The sequence below is a fragment of the Artemia franciscana genome, chromosome 9 (assembly GCF_032884065.1).
Source record: "Artemia franciscana chromosome 9, ASM3288406v1, whole genome shotgun sequence".
Lineage (NCBI taxonomy): Eukaryota > Metazoa > Arthropoda > Branchiopoda > Anostraca > Artemiidae > Artemia > Artemia franciscana.
Genome location: NC_088871.1, coordinates 15,901,907 through 15,918,951, shown reverse-complemented (window position 1 = coordinate 15,918,951; position 17,045 = coordinate 15,901,907). Strand labels below are relative to the sequence as shown.

The 17,045-nt window shown below is 35.1% G+C and overlaps 1 protein-coding gene and 1 long non-coding RNA gene across 28 annotated transcripts in view; one reads left to right on the top strand and one right to left on the bottom strand.

Annotated features, from left to right (window-relative positions):
* Positions 1-17,045, top strand: part of LOC136031053 (collagen alpha-1(XVIII) chain-like) — a 442,617-nt gene that overhangs the window by 362,428 nt on the left and 63,144 nt on the right. For 24 of the 27 annotated variants that reach the window (XM_065710270.1, XM_065710272.1, XM_065710276.1 and 21 more), the window contains 3 exons: positions 316-345; positions 3,284-3,448; positions 11,762-11,879. In XM_065710270.1, the coding sequence (XP_065566342.1) occupies positions 316-345; positions 3,284-3,448; positions 11,762-11,879 (313 nt within the window). The remainder of the gene's footprint in view (positions 1-315; positions 346-3,283; positions 3,449-11,761; positions 11,880-17,045) is intronic. The other 3 variants (XM_065710278.1, XM_065710277.1, XM_065710268.1) reach the window with 1 other exon arrangement.
* LOC136031057 (uncharacterized) overlaps positions 1-17,045 on the bottom strand; it is a 56,745-nt gene that overhangs the window by 32,290 nt on the left and 7,410 nt on the right. The gene's annotated exons all lie outside the window — the stretch shown is intronic.

The window sequence follows — 17,045 nt, the reverse complement described above, 5'->3', positions numbered from 1 at the left end:
TTTTGGTTTATCGCGGCATACCCCAGTACTCTGCTTTGATGTATGTGTATCGTGTTGGGATAAAGAAATGCTATAAATAAGTTTATGTAGCTTTTCCTCTATCAACAAAAATATAAATTTAACATTAAAGTATCTAATGGTAAGAAAGAAGCTTTGCTATCCTGAAAAATATTCAGGCCTACGCTATTCATTTCCGCTGTCATAAAATACCTATTTAGCTTCTATTCTGATTTATATTCAAATCGTAGTTTGTCTTTATGAGTTTTATCAATTATTGAACTCTTGATTTTCATTTTGTTTTATCTCAATATGCAGCCAGAATGGAAGCCTAATAGATCTTACAAGGTAAGAATTGAACTCATTATGCTTTTTTAGATTTGATCATTTTTTTAATTGTTAACATTTTTTTTATAACACAGTAAAATGGTTATAATTACTCTATTTTTGGCGACACTTATGACATAATATAAGAGTTATGACATAATATACAGTTATGACATAATATGCAATGTGTTATCATACATCGTGTCATACATGTTCATATCATACATTTTGATGTCTTTGAAAATTATTATTATTCAGTTTTCCTAAAATACGCTTCAAATTTGAACTTTCAGGAGCTTTAAGATCTTTTTTTATATCAAAGAAATAGTCGTCAACCAAGATTTGGTATTTTACTTCTTGCTGAACACAAATGCAGTACAAAAGAAGAAGAAAAACGTGGAATATTTGTAACAGTTTGTCACAATGTCAGTGAAAACTTTAAAATTTGGATTGATGCTGATAAAGTCATGCCAGATATTCGGCTGATGCTTAACTATCATCATTAGAGCAGTAGTTGCAATCTATTCAAATGCAAACCATAGTCCGTAGTAACCGAACACTGAAAAATGTGCTTAAAAAACCTATTGCAAGAACAACATTTTAAAAATTGGAATCTCTATGGTCGAAAATCCAAAATAGGAGCTTTTGAGTCCCCTATCTCGAAAAACAAGGAGAATGGTTTTATGTATGGGCTACTCTCCCAGACTTAGATTCTTCTGATGATTTGCATGTCCTAGATGAAAATGTTAGCAACATGAATGATTTGTCAGAGGTTTTGAGAGTTAAGGATACAAGAATAGGTTTGAAAATTAACGTTAAGAAGACTAAGTCACTGAGACTAGGAATAAACGATGGTTAAGAGGATCTTTTGAGTTACGAGAAGATCGAACAAGTGGATAGCTTGTCCTGCCTGGGTAGTATTATTAGTAAAGATAGTGGATATAGTGAAGATGTTCATAGTAGAATAGCCAAGATCTAGGGTGGGTTTTTTTTCAGAGTTCAAAAAGTCTGAAAGAATAGCAAGATAATTCTGCAAACTAAAATTAGAACATTGAAAGCTACAGTGTTAGCAGTGAGCAAATATGATTCTGAAACGGGGGCACTTTGTAAGACGGAGGAGGACTTGTTACATGTTTTCTGGAGGAATTGCCCACGAATAGAAAACAGTAGGCTGCTCATATAATGTGGTTCTATTGTGCTTTTTAGGATTATGACGAGAGAATTGTTGTGATAGCTAGTGTACATTTTGCAGGTTAAGGATGACATATTACCAAAGGTAATCCTTGTCAGCCACTCATCTACGGCCAAATCAAGAGCAGGTTATCCCTGAATGGGGTTGGGAAGATTTTTGAACAAAGGGTTTAATGGAAATTAGAGCTTCTTGGGAGCGTGTGGAGAGGGAAGCTTTGAATAGATTAGGATGTGTGGTTAGTTGTATTCGCCTCAGGTGGCTTGGTGCTGCAGTGAGTTGTTAGTAATAGTAGTCTCATACCAACTGTAAAACGAAACCACCAAATTTTTCCCTGTTCTGTGCTCTCTGCTTTTGCCAAAAGTTATTATGCTTCACATCAGGCACATTTGTAGGATTTTTTTTGTGCGGGGGTGGGGAATAATAAAAGACATTTTTTTATTTTATGGTTTGGCAAAGTAGTACCCAAACACTTGTCGAAAATCTGTATTAGGAGGACAGGAGCTCCCCTTGCTTGCTTGTCATGTCAAACCAGCCTAAACATGTTTACTAATATTATATAACCCTTATTGAAAGTAGGATATTCAAATAGGTTTCTGAATTTCTATAGCCTGTTTCATGAAATTTACCATTTATTGAAAATTAGATTTATGTGTAGTCTGACAGCCAGGCTGTACAAGTCTTATTCTGCTGATAAATAGACTTGTAGTGTTGTTTTCCGCCCCGTTCAATTTGGCCTTGCAACAAACCATACAAGGTTTTGTCCCGGCACGGCCACTTGAGTCTAGAAATCTTTTTTTCACGCAGGAAATGTTTATATTAAAATTTTTTTTTATTAAATTACTTATCATTGTATGTCACCTTCATTTAACATGGGATGTGCTTCAGTGAGTATTTATGTCATTTTGACATAAGAAAATTGTGTCATTTTGATGATATCCTTAATGCTTTTTACCGTGGGCTAGGAAAGTTGTAGAGCGAAGAAACAATTAAATATCTTGTTTGGGCTGTACACTGCACCTTATTGCAGATGTTCTAGAATATGCATCGTAGATGGAAGATATGGGGGATAGAGTAAGGCATAATAATCTCTATTTCAGAAGCAGAAGAAATTCTCTATTAAAACTGGTTGTAAGAAAAGATTTATTTTGGGGCTCTGGGCTACACCAAAATTCGTTAAATGGGTGTCCTAGAGGGTTTCAGATGATCCGGGTTTGAGTCAAGTCCGACACTGAATGAAATGGTCATACAACATGAAAACTAGGCCTTAGAGATATTTTTTGAAGATGGTTGGTTGCAAATTGGCGTGAGAAGGAAGCATTTAGGTCAGACTAGAAAGCAAAAGGGTCTTGATTTTGCCCAATATGTGGGAGTGTTGAGGAAAGTCTTTTGCATTGGTTACAAAATTTAAAGAACTGGTAGAATTAAGACATGCTTTTTTAGAGATAGTAATAATAGGATAAGAATATTAAAAAAATGGAAAGATTCTAAATTTGTGAAATTCCTGTAACTAGGACTGAAGCATAGAGCTATTTTGTGTGAATTGATGGGTCGTTTTTTTTTACAGCTGTATTTTTTTTTTTTACCTTTTTCATGACTTTTGTTCAAATGAATCATTATTAGTGTTATCGTACGTTTAGGCACGAATATGGACTACTTTCTGAAGCTACTTCTAGCACAATGTTTCATTTGGACGTGTGTCTCAGAAAGAAAAAAAACTTTTAACCTCTCTTTTTAATCACATGCCATAAAAAAAACATTTTTTTTTAGGTTGGACCTGTCTCAAAAGAGTTTATTCAGGGATTACCAGGAAGTCCAGGGCCTAAGGGTGATAGAGGAGCTGATGGTCTCCCTGGACAAAAAGGTGAAAGAGGCGATCAAGGCTTAAGAGGTGAAAAAGGAGACCTTGGCATCAAAGGAGGCAAAGGTGAAAAAGTAAGTTTAGAAAAGGGGTTGGATACTTTTCTTTTACAAATATTGCTCTAAAACCTAGGCAAATTTAAACATGATTATGAAGTTATTAAAAAAACAGAACACGTATTTTACACAGGGTAAAATAATAATCATGTGCAAAATGTAGTACCGCAAGCACCCTAGGTTTGATCTTTCATTTTAAAAAAGCTGTAAGCAAATTGATGTTTAAACTATTGCTATACTTACAGAACAGAACAAAGTTTTATATTTTTGCAGCGGGTTTCATACAAGCAGAGAATGGTAAAGTTAAATAACAGAAGTGAAAAATCATCCGCAATGAAATTGGGAGCCATCTATTTCACAGCTGTATCATAAAATTTGCTTTGAGCGTGTGATTTGAATCCTGTCTTTTGTTTTGAATCTTTGGAGTGGGCGCTATGAGTTTTTCGATTGTTATAAGCCACAATGAATCATAAAGTACGATTCCTATTCCCTCATTTTCTTTTATTTTCGTCATCGTTCTTGTATTAGTCGCTATTATGTTACAGCTTTCAAATGTAGAATCTTATACCCCAATAATTTTGGCGGGGTAAATGGGTTAACAAAACGCATAATACGTTGGTGAGCCTTTGAATAGGTTAGCCGGGGGTAAATGTTATATAACAAAAAATTAAGGAAAGAGCTGAGGGACTGAATAAGTGGTATTGAATCCTTATAGTGGTATTGAGAACCAGTTATTTTTGAAAGTAAACTATATATTTTTCTTTCAAAACATATTAAAAAAACTGATGTTAAAAGATTTATTCTCTAACTATTTCTGGGGAAGAAAACAGGATGTGATGCAATGAGAAAACTCGAACTTCTGAACATCTTGTGAACTAAACACGATTAAACAAAATATTAATCGGATCAATAGAAATTTTTTGGTTTTAAAGCACGGGATGTAAAACAATTTTTCTAATGCCATTCCGAATTCTGTATGTTAAATCACTACAGCCGGTTAGGTGTCAATAACAATAATGACGGGGAAAATATGGAGAATGAGTGCCATTTCGGTAACTAAGAAAATTTTTCCAGCTAGACAATTAAAACTGTCTGTGTTATATGCGGGTGTGTCGTTGGGAGGAGGGGGTAGTTACTCCCCCTAATTAAAAACAAATATATTAATTGGCTTTAAAACTGTTATAAACAACAAATAGAAAAATAGGGAAATTTTTTATACAAGGCAGTGGATTTGCAATTTTAAATAAATGGTTCGACCCTATAACCATGGACCGTCCTCAGCAAAACAAATGAAAAAGAAAAACGAAGAATATGAAAATGCTCACATTAAAATACAATCTTTAAAACTAAAATATGTTCTCAAAATAGTTCTAGCATCATTACTTCAGGAAAGTTCAACCAGGACTGGTACATCAAGCGAAGTGAAAAAGATAATTCATTCAAATGGAATAAAATCATTTACAAACAACCTCTTAAAACTAATCTTACTTTTTTGTAACCAGCCTAAAAGGTCTGTCCGTAACAGGTTGAGCAGTATTGTTTACTAGTTTTTAATATAATTTTCTAAACCATTTTAAATTTGTATATAAGGCATTAAGTGAACATTCTCCCAAGATCCTATTTAAAGAAATATTACTATTTATTTTGATTCTAAAATCAAATGACTCTTGACCAACCTGTTTTATGCCTAAATCATTGCTAATTAGGGAAGTTTCTTCAAAAAGAATTTTATGGCTAGAATTATCAAAACATGACTGCTTAAAGAATAAGCAAAAGAAATATTTGTAGTATTATGATTTAAAGCTTTAGTTATGTTATCTCTCTGCTGTTGTAGGCGTTTTTCTAAATTTTGCTTGGTTTTACCAACTTAGTAGTTGCCACAGTCACATGGTATTTGATAAACCACTCTGTGGCAAGTAACTATGGCTATATCTTTACCAGAGTTTAGGAAGTTCATGATTTTTTAAAATTATTCGTAAATACTACTTACAAATTATTTTGTGTATATATTTTTTTTAATTTGTAGTGACTTTTGGAATATATGGAAGGCAAATCATATTTCAGGGCTTGGTGGGAGCTTCGTATGGTAAGAGACCCTTGATTATACGGGAGTGTCTCGCCAATCTTCGGCTAATTGTATTATCAGTGAAGACAGTAGAATAACTGTTTCCAAAAAGTATGTCTCTAATAAAGTTTAGTTCATCTGTGATGTGAGATTCATAGCAAATTTTTTGGGTATAAACGACAAGAGAGGTAACAAGAGCACTTTTAACTTGTGGGGGGTGATTAGGGTTTGTGTTGGGGGATTACGTAAATAAAGTTTTTAAATTCTAATACTACGAATATTTCTTTTGATTCTGCTTTAAGCAGTCATATTTTTGATAATCCTAGCCATAAAATGCTTTTTGAAGAAATTTCCCTTATTAGCAATGATTTAGGCGTAAAACAGGTTGTTCAAGAGGCAATCAAACAGTTCGTGGTAACAAACTGTAGTAAGGAGCGACCCGGCTCAAGGGTCGCTTGAACTCTAAAAAATGGAATTTTGATATCAATAGCTACATAAAAAATCGCGTTTTAATGTTGATTTTAAATATATAATTTTAATCAAGTTTAGTCTTACCCATCAAAAGTTACGAGCCTGAGAAAATTTGGCTTATTCCAGAAAATAGGCGGAAACAACCCCCTAAGAGTCATACAATCTTAACGAAAATCACACCATCAGATTCAACGTATCAGAGAACCCTATTGTAGAAGTCAGATTCAGATATCAGATTCAGCGTATCAGAGAACCGTAGAACTGAAGAACTGAGAACTGGAGAACTGTAGAAGTTTCAAGCTCCTATCTACAAAAATGTGGAATTTTGTATTTTTTGCCAAAAGGCAGATCACGGATGCGTGTTTATTTGTTTGTTTGTTTTCTTGTTTTTTTTTTCCCCAGGGGTGATCGTATCGACCCATTGGTCCTAGAATCTTGCGAGAGGGCTCTTTCTAACGGAAATGAGAAGTTGTAATGCTCTTTTTAAGTGACCAAAATAATTGGAGGGCACAAAGACCCCCTCCCACGCTAATTATTTTCCCAAAGTCACCAAATCAAAATTCTGAGATAGCCATTTTATTCAGCGTAGTCAAAAAAATCTTATAACTATGTCTTTGGGGACGACTTACTCCCCCACAGTCCCCGTGGGAGGGGCCACAAGTTACAAAATTTTTACCAGTGCTTACATATAGTAATGGTTATTTGGAAGTGTACATACGTTCTCAGGGGGATTTTAGGTTGTGGGAGGGGTTGATAAGAGGGGGATATGTTGGGGGAACTTTCCTTGGAGGAATTTGTCATAGGGGAAGAAAATTTTCATGAAGGAAGCGCAGGATTTTCTAGCATTATTTAAAAAAAAAAAACAATGAAAAAATAAAAAGGAAAAATTTTCTTTAACTGAAAGTAAGGAGAAGCATTTAAACTTAAAACGAACAGAAATTATTACGCATATGATGGGCTTACCTCCTCCTAATACCTCGCTCTTTACGCTAAAGTATTTTTAGTAATTTCAACTATTTATTCTATGGCTTTTGTGATTCAGGGGTCATTCTTAAGAAATTGGGACAAAAACTTAAGCTTTAGTGTAAAGAGCGAGGTACTGACGAGGAGGTGAACCCCTTCATATACGTAATAAAAACATGAGAATACAGAATTTCATTACGTAAGCTAATTTGTAAGTTACGTATATCTTTTACTAATAAAAACATTCGTAAGAAATTAAAAGTTCTAGTTGCTTTTTTAAGTAACCAAAAAATCGGAGGGCAACTAGGCCTCCTCTCCCGCTCCTTTTTTTTCTCAACATCATTCGATCAAAACTATGAGAAAGCCATTTAGCCAAAAATAAATATGCAAATTTCGTTTAAATTATTAATCTGCGGAGAGCTAAAATCAAAACATGCATTGATTCAAAAACGTTCAGAAATTAAACAAAGAAACAAGTTTTTTTAACGGAAAGTAAGGAGCGACATTAAAACTTAAAACGAACAGGAATTACTTCGTATATGAAAGGGGCTGCCTCCTCATCAACACCCCGCTCTTTACGCTAAAGTCTATTACTGTTTTAAAAAGTAGAGTTAAGAGAAAGAGTCAAACTTTCTCTTAACTCTCTTAACCCAATATAGCTCAATATAGCTCTTATTTATAATTGAAATGCCTAATAAGTATTGATAATGTCCTGTTCCTTACGTTTCAGATTCACACACCAATCAATAAATGTAGAACTGTGTCTATATATAATACCATGCTGACTTCAAGCTATTTTCGGTTTTTTAAGTATCTCTTTTAACCTCCTTCAAAAAAAGAATTAACACAAATTCATTAATAATTACGACTGAAATTAATCGCGTTTGTCGCAACGCCAGCACTACTTGTGGTACATTTATCTCCACATCAGCATGCTGTACGAAATGTCTGTTGAGAATAGAACAAAGCGAAAACAAAATATGTATATTTTTTTCGCATGTAAGCGGTACCAACCCGTCCACTTTTTCCATTGTTATCCGTTTTAACATGCAGCACTCGGAGACCGAGCTTCGCCTATGAAGGGAATTTTAGACATGAAAACGATATTCAGTATAACCGCCCTAGGGAAATTTACACACCCCGTACTCTGATTTACACAAGAACAACTTTCGTGTAATTTTTATATATTTCTTTTTTTTTTAACAAATATACAAAGGGGAAGGTAATTTTCAAGCTCTAGGACAAAATGTCAATTTTGTCCTCCCAACACCTTCCTTGGCAATTTTGTGCACGTGTAAGCGGTAGCAACCCCATCCTCTTTTTATATTGTTATCAGTTTTAACATGCAGCACTAGGGGACTGAGCTTCGCCTATGAGGGGAATTTTCGACATGGAAACAATATTCAGTGTAACCCCTATCGGGAAATGTATACTCTGATTTACAAAAAAAAAACTTTTGTATAATTTTTATAGATTTCGTTTTTTTTTTTAAACGGAGATACAAAGAGGAAGGTAATTTTCAAAACAATAGACGTCAATTTTGCCCTCCCAAACCCCATCCCTGGCGATTTTTAATCAATTCAAGGCTTTTTTTTTCTTCTCTGAGTAAGTGACTCGTTTGTCTTTCCCATCTTTACAGCCCAAAGAGCCTTTGTGAGAATATTAAAACGTAATATTTTATGTATAATTCAAGATGAATAAATCTTATCTTATCTGCCGCAATAATCCCTAGAGCTGTTTAGATTTTCTGGATATTCTTTGTCAAACAATGCCCAATGGCTTTGTTAATAATTCTAACTTTTTCTTCTGAATACTTTCAAAATAAAATACCATTTCATTTAAATGTGGGGAGTATGTCACAATGTGATATTACACAATCTGTGATAGCACTTTACTTATCCTGTATCTTATTAGGCAGTGCTATTGCGCTACCTATGATCTTTGCTTTTGCTTTATGCGGTCCAATGATATCAGTGCTATTTTTTAATATAAATCGGCCAAACCACTACCAAATTTATTTAACAAAAGATTGTAAATAATATATCAATAAATTACGCATATTAAAAGTTTAGCACAACAAATTAAATATTACGGAGTCAAAATTCGCTCGAAATTGTGTGCAATTGAATTGCACGACACCCGTAGCTGTTAAAATACCGCTTGGTTCAACTATGAAATTAAATAAAAAAAATCTAATTTTTTTAGCTGAAAGTAAGGAGCGACATTAAAACTTAAAACGAACAGAAATTACTCCGTATATGAAATGGGTTGTTCCCTCCGCAATCCCTCGCTCTTTGCGCTAAAGTTTTTAATTGTTTTAAAAAGTAGGATTGTGGCATAGAGTCAAACTTTAGCGTAAAGAGTGAGGGATTGCGGAGGGGACAACCCATTTCATATACGGAGTAATTTCTATTCGTTTTAAGTTTTAATGTCGCTCCTTACTTTCAGCTAAAAAAATTAGTTCTTTTTTATTCAATTTCTGAACATTTTTGAATGCATGTTTGGTTTTGGTTCTCCGCACATAAATTATTAAAATGGAATTTGTATAATAATTCTTTTTTTGGCTAAATGGCTTTCTCTTAGTTTTGATCAGACGACTTTGAGAAATAAGGGGTGGAGAAGGAGGTATAGTTGCCCTCCAATTTTTTGGTTACTTAGAAAGGCAACTAGAACTTTTAATTTTTAACGAACGTTTTTATTAGTAAAAAATATACGTAACTTAAGAATTAACTTACGTAACAAACTTTCATAATCTTGTATTTTTATTATGTATACGAGGGGGTTTGTGCCCTCGTTAATACCTGGCTCTTTACACTAAATCGTAAGTTTTGTCCCAATTCTTTAAGAATTACCCCTGAATCAGAAAGGCCGTAGAATAAATAGTTGAAATTACTAAAAATACTTTAGCATAAAGAGCGAGGTATTTATTTCCTTCTAAATACCTCGCTCTTTATGCCAAAGTATTTTTAGAACCTCTCATATGCGTAATAATCTCTGTTCGTTTTAAGTTTCAATGCTACTCCTTCCTTTCATTTGAAAAAACTTTTCATGTTTATTTTTCATTGTTTTCTTATAGTAATGCAAGAAAATCCTGTGCCCTTTTCATTGAATTTTTCTTCCCCCATGACAGATTCCTCCAAGGAAAGATCCTCCAACATAGCCCCCTCCCCTCAGCCCCACCCACAAACAAAATAAAATCCCCCTTAAAACGTCTGTACACTTCCCAATAACCATTACTATATGTAAACACTGGTCAAAGTTTGTAACTTGCAGCCCCTCCCCAGGGATTGTGGGGGAGTAAGTCATCCCCCAAGACATAGTTATTATGGTTTTCGACTATGCTGAACAAAATGGCTATCTCAAAATTTTGATCCGTTGACTTTGGGAAAAAAAAGAGCGTGGGAGGGGGCCTAGATGCCCTCCAATTTTTTTGGTCACTTAAAAAGGGCACTAGAACTTTTCATTTCCGTCAGAATGAGTCCTCTTGCGACATTCTAGGACCACTTGGTCGATACGATGACCCCTGGGAAAAAAACAACAAAACAAACAAACAAATAAACACGCACCCGTGATTTGTCTTCTGGCAAAAAATACAAAATTCCACATTTTTGTAGATAGGAGCTTGAAACTTCTATAGTAGGGTTCTCTGATACGCTGAATCTGATGGTGTCATTTTCGTTAAGATTCTACGGCTTTTAGGGGGGTTTCCCCCTATTTTCTTAAATAATGCAAATTTTCTCAGGCTCGTAACTTTTGATGGGTAAGACTAAACTTGATGAAACTTATATATTTAAAATCAGCATTAAAATGCGATTCTTTTGATGTAGCTATTGATATCAAAATTCAATTTTTTAGAGTTTTGGTTGCTATTGAGCCGGGTCGCTCCTTACTACAGTTCGTTACCACGAACTGTTTGATTGAGCATCCTGTGTTGGGCCTGAGGGTTTGGTGAAGGGGGGGGGGAATAGGTATTGTAGCATAAGTGGTGAATCTGGCTGAAAAAAAGCCAAGTGTTTATGACATTCACCTCCGCCCATCCGAAAGCTTGCTTACACTATACTACAGTAATCTGCAACAGCTCATTGCTGACAATTTTAGTAAGAGCCAAGCATCAATACTTAAATTTTATGTTGGTTTAATGTGTATTTATTGTTTACGATGTATGGCGCTATGTTTTTTACTTAACCAAGTAACGTATTTGTTAAATACTTAATTTTTTCACTACTGCTTAAAGAAAAATGTGCTATTGAAGACTTCGGGCAGGGACATGCCACCTTTACTTTTTTCATTGGGTGTTCAGTATTAACTACAAAGTAATTTCCAAAAACAAGTTTTCACACATCTTGAAAAAACATTTAGACTTGTTTTTTTTTTACAAATGTCCCGTCACCCCTTTCTTCTGAAGGATATCCCATGCCCCTTGGCTCCCCGGATGTGGACCCCCTCTTGTCCCCAAACAAAAGTGCTGAAGCTATACTCCTGGTTATGTCTATAGTCTTTTAACCTTTAATAGTTGGGAAGAGTGGAGATAAAAGTTTTACTGTAAAGACCAAATAGGCAAGTTCGATGTGAAACAGTACATCGTATTGTGGTAAAGGGCAAAGATGAAGTTCCATTTGCGATGGAAGAACTTTCAGAAAATCGGCATCTCCACCTTTTTTAAAATATACCATCATTATTTTTGGTTAAAAACGGCAATCATATATAACACTTAGGTTGATTTTCCCTTTGTTCCTTAAGAATAAAGATATATGCACTAAACCTTAGGAGAACACAGTTGTAATCCATGGAGTACAAAATTGTAAATTATGTTCAATGAATTTTTATTTCAGGGGGCGCAAGGCAATGATGGTACCCCTGGTGTCAAAGGTGACAGGGGATTTCCTGGTATGGATGGAGCTCCAGGTACTCCTGGTGACAGAGGAAAGTCAGGTCCTAAGGGAGGCAAAGGTAATTTTACACATCTTGTCTGCTTGCAAACAGTGACTATGAAATAGGCCCTAGTTTTGCTATTTATAATACATAACAGTCATATCTTTGTGTATATGCCATTTCTTTTGCTGCTTTTTAAGTTACCTCTTCATAAGCTGTATTTCCCTGATAAATGGACCTAGAAACAAAATTAACTATAATATTGGCGTTGCTATGGACTACACACATATTATTGTCAATATTTAAGCGTACTTTGGGCATCTGAGCAGTCAATATATTCTAAAGGAGATTTAGAATATATTCTAAATAGGCCCTAGTTTGGCTATTTATAATACATAACAGTCATATCTTTGTGTATATGCCATTTCTTTTGCTGCTCTTTAAGTTACCTCTTCATAAGCTGTATTTCCCTGATAAATGGACCTAGAAACAAAATTAACTATAATATTGGCGTTGCTATGGACTACACACATATTATTGTCAATATTTAAGCGTACTTTGGGCATCTAAGCAGTCAATATTGATTCAGAGTTCAAGGTATGATGACCTATTTTTGGATTGAACCTGTAACTAATATTTGGTAAAGGATTATCAATCACTACCTGACCCGTAGCCAATATATTCATAATAATTAATTCAGTGACTAAATGAATTATAAATAAGCGGATTATTTTGAAACTTGAGTAAAAATTCCCTTGGGAACTGTGAATTCTCTTATTGATATTTTCATGGCTTATATATCATATAGGTCAAGATTTATCAGTTGCGAAAATAATTATAATTTCTGATATTATAGTCAATTATATTATGATAAAGGTGAGAGGTGAATAGAAAGGTGTTAAGAAGTAAAGAAGAATTCAAGATTATCTTGATCAGATCCATATCTACAACCAGCAATGTTTTTACTCTGATAGAGGAAAGTCTTGTCTTGTCTATTTTATAAAACCAAGAAACAAAGGCTAGTTTACTGTACTCATTATATTGTCCTTTTTCTTGTTGAACTCTCACGAAGTAAATTATAAAAATGACCCGAACAACCAGAATCAGGCAAGCAAAAAATTCTTACAGTCCAGCCTTCAGTGCTACAAACAGGGGCAAAAATCCCTCAAATAGCACCACATCACATCAGACAGTGGATGGGAACCCAGTTGATTCGAGAAAGGACCCAAACCCCCCAACTGCTTCACCTGGTAGACCGATACCTAAACTCTCTGCTGAGTCCCAGGTGCTGTATGATTTGATTACAAGAATTGATGTTTCAGTCCGACAGATTTCATCTGAAATAGCTCTGCTACGAACTGAGCTTGCCCAGAAGCCTAGCTATGAAGAAATGCATAAATATGTAGATGGTGCATTTCTTGACCTTAACTCTCGGTTGCAGAAAATTGAAGAAAAATACACCCAGACTTCCCAGCAGACTGATGAGATACGAGAAATTGTAAGGGAAGAAACCTTCTGCCATCATGAAGCACAACGGAGAAAAATGAATATTATTGTAAAAAATATACCGGAACTAGAAGGAGTTGATGATGTAACTCAAGTGAAGCAAATAATTCAAAACCAGCTTCAACTTCCAGTGCCAACAATATTAAAGGCAACCAGGCTGGGGGAGAAAAAACCAACCACTCAGAATTCTGTTTCAAGATACCAGCCCCTTCTAATTCAGCTGCCAGAATCTGAAATTGCTCTGAAAAGACAGATTGTGCAAATGTCTTATGTGAAAAGAAAAAGCCTACAAACATTCTTTCGCAATGATGTACCCAAACGGTTTAGAACAGCAGGTAGTATTAGTGAACCTCTCTTAAGAGGACCAAAAAACTAATTGAGCATAAGATCATGAGCAGCAGCTCTATTGCTGACAAAGGGAAAGTAAACCCGGCTAGGAAAGTGTGTGCCAATAATCCTGGTACGATACGTCACTCCTACTCATGTCCTAGAATCCTTCTTGCGAATGTAAGGTCACTAGTAAATAAAATGGAGGAACTACAAATTATTCTTGGCAAAAACCAGATTGATATTGCTTGCCTTACAGAAACATGGTCTGCTACAGAAGATTCTTGCTCGATTCCTAATTATGACTCCCATTTTAAGCCCAGATTGGACAAAGATGGTATTCCTCTATCTCATAGTGGAGGAGTTGCTTTTTTTTGTAAGGGTACCCTCCCAAATCGGATTCTATCATTTTCTGAAATAGAGAACAACTCCAAAACTGAAGTTTTATGGCTCTGGACCAGACCCAAAAACCTCCCAAAAGACGTATCTTGCATGATTTTTTGTATTATTTATTACCCTCCCCGTAGTGGATTTAAGAAGGAGCTGACGGCATATCTGCAACTTTATACTGACAGAATTCGCCACAAGTACCCCTATGCTGCAATTACATTATGTGGTGATTTTAATGAGCTAGACCAAAAGTGGCTTAGCGCTGCTCTTAGTCTTGACCAGGTAGTAAAGTCACCTACACGCAGTGATAAAACCCTAGACATGATTTTTACCAACGTTGAAGATTACTACTGTGCCCCGAAAATAGCCCCTCCATTAGGGGCAAGTGACCATCTATGCATCTTTTGGACCCCTTTATCATCCTTTCCCCCTAAACCATTGATCAGTTATTCATATAGACCCATTACTGACGAGAAGATTGCCCATTTCAAAGTAAAACTTAGCTCCAAATCCTGGGCCAATATCCTATGTCTTACCAATGGTGATGAAATGGCTTCTAAGTTTTCAGCTGAACTTTTCCAGTTATACTGTGACACCTTTCCAGTGAAAAAAGTCAGTTACAAATCCAGTTGTAAACCATGGATAAATAAAAAAAATTTGTGCCTAATAAATGAACGTGATAGACTCTTTAAGGAAGGATTTTTCCAGGAATCTTGAAAACTTCGAAACATTATTATTAGTGAAATTCGTAAAGCAAGAAAAGAGCATGGTGCTCACGTGCTCAATAAGTTACTGTATTCGAACCCTAAGAATTTCCACAAATGTATCCAAAATCTCATGGGAAAGGTCTCTTCTAAGTTTCTCTTACTGGATAGTAATGGCAACCCAGTGAGTGCAGACATCATAAACGATTATTTTACTTCAACTTGTAAAACTCACCCGCCACTCCAAAATATGCCGGCCAACAGTGCAGTGAGTGACATTCCTGTGATTAGAATACATCAGACCCAGCTTAAACTCGAAAATCTTGATGCAAATAAGTCAGTTTACCCAGGTGATATCCCTACCAAATTGATTGTGAAATGTGCCCATTATTTAAGTGTACCTCTAACTGCTATTTTTAACCAATGTCTTGTAGATGGTATTTTGCCAGTGTGTTTTAAACGAGCTATTATATCACCTATACCAAAAAACAAGACCCCAAAAGTCCCCTCTGACTTAAGACCAATATCAAAAACCTCTATTTTCTCTAAAATTTTTGAAAGTTTTATTTACAATTTCCTCTTTGATGATATTCAAGATAAAATTAACCCAAACCAGTTTGGCTTTAGGCCCAAACCACATCATAGCACCACCCATTGTTTATGTTATATACTTGACACTGTTTTCAAACATCTTGAGTTAAGTAGTTCCTACGTTGAGGCTGTTTTTGCTGATATTAGTAAAGCCTTTGACAACTTGGATCATCAGACAGTTATTGATAATGCAAGGGCTTTAGGTGTCAGAGATTTTGTTTTATGTATAGTAGCTAGTTTTTTATCTGGTCGTGAGCAATGTGTAGTCCTCCCTAACGGAGATTCATCTGGTTTTACCTCAATTTTCTGTGGAGTACCCCAAGGGACTAAATTGGGTCCTTTAGCATTCTTAATTGTTTTTAAAAATGTTTTACCAAACTTTGACAACACTTTTAAATTTGCGGATGATTTGACATTCCTTAACCTTTGTAAAACCTCAAACACTTTGGGCGTTAAACTTGACTCACTCATTAACAACTTAAAGAATGATCTTGCCAATGTTAAACTCAATCTGAGCATACCGAAAAGCAGTTTAATGCTATTCTCCTTTTTAAAAAATATACCCCAGTCAATAATTACCTTTGCATCCCAAAATTAAACATGGTTAAGCTACTTGGTGTGCACTTGGACAATGACCTCAAATGGAAATCTCACTCTTTTCACTTATTTAAAACAGGTGGTTTTCTCCTTAGATCTTTCTCCCTCCTTAAACGGTTCTCCATATCAATCCAGAACCTTAAAATAATTTATTGTTCTTATATAAGACCTTGTCTTGAATATGCTTGCCCTGTCTGGCACCCTGGACTGACCAAATCCCAATGTTCTAAAATTGAAAGCATTCAAAAAAGAGCTATAAAAATTATACTGGGGACGTCCTATACTACTTATGATGAAGGTTTGGCTAGACTTGAACTCACTACATTGGAATCACGACGTCACATCCTTACCATGAACTTCGGGCACAAGTGCCTTAGTTCTGACTATCATCGACGTCTTCTTCCCCCCTTCAAAGAAAACCCCCAATCCTTCCCAATACAAGACTTAATGCTCGTAGAGCTCCAAATACTCAACTTGACTTGTGTCCCCAAATGTTGACAATGAGGTAAAAAAAACTCTTTCGTTCCCTATTTTGTTCCGCATTTTAATAATTGATTTAACTTTGTAACTATGTTTATCCCTTAACATTTATTTTATCATTGTAATTATAATTGTTCTGACGTGCTTATGCTAGCTTGTGTGCTATTTTAGCCAATAAATCATATTCTATTCTATTCTAATATATTCTAAAACCCTTTCTTTTTCTATGATATACAAGATCAGTATTAGCGCAGGTGATTCAAGCAAATTAGATTCCAGATTTTCACTATCCTAATGAATAAAGAATGTTCTTCCGGCTAGCGATTCCGGTACTCTGTACTTTGCTAATTTCAGTACTTAGATAATTCCTTTTACGAATCTATGAACTGATATGAAATGATATTCTGTCATTTAAATATCCAGAAAATAAAATTTTTTGGCGTTGGCATAAGAAACTAGAAATTTATAAAATTTCAAAGCTTGACAATGATCAGAACTAGCAAAACGGTTAAAAGATTGGCGGAAATAATAGAAGAAAAGGATAGAGTAGAAAAATTATAGATAAATTGACAGTAATTAATAGAAGAATAAGTGAAAAATAATAGAAGTAATGCCGAAGGAAGATGTTTTTCGCATTAACGAGTCGTGC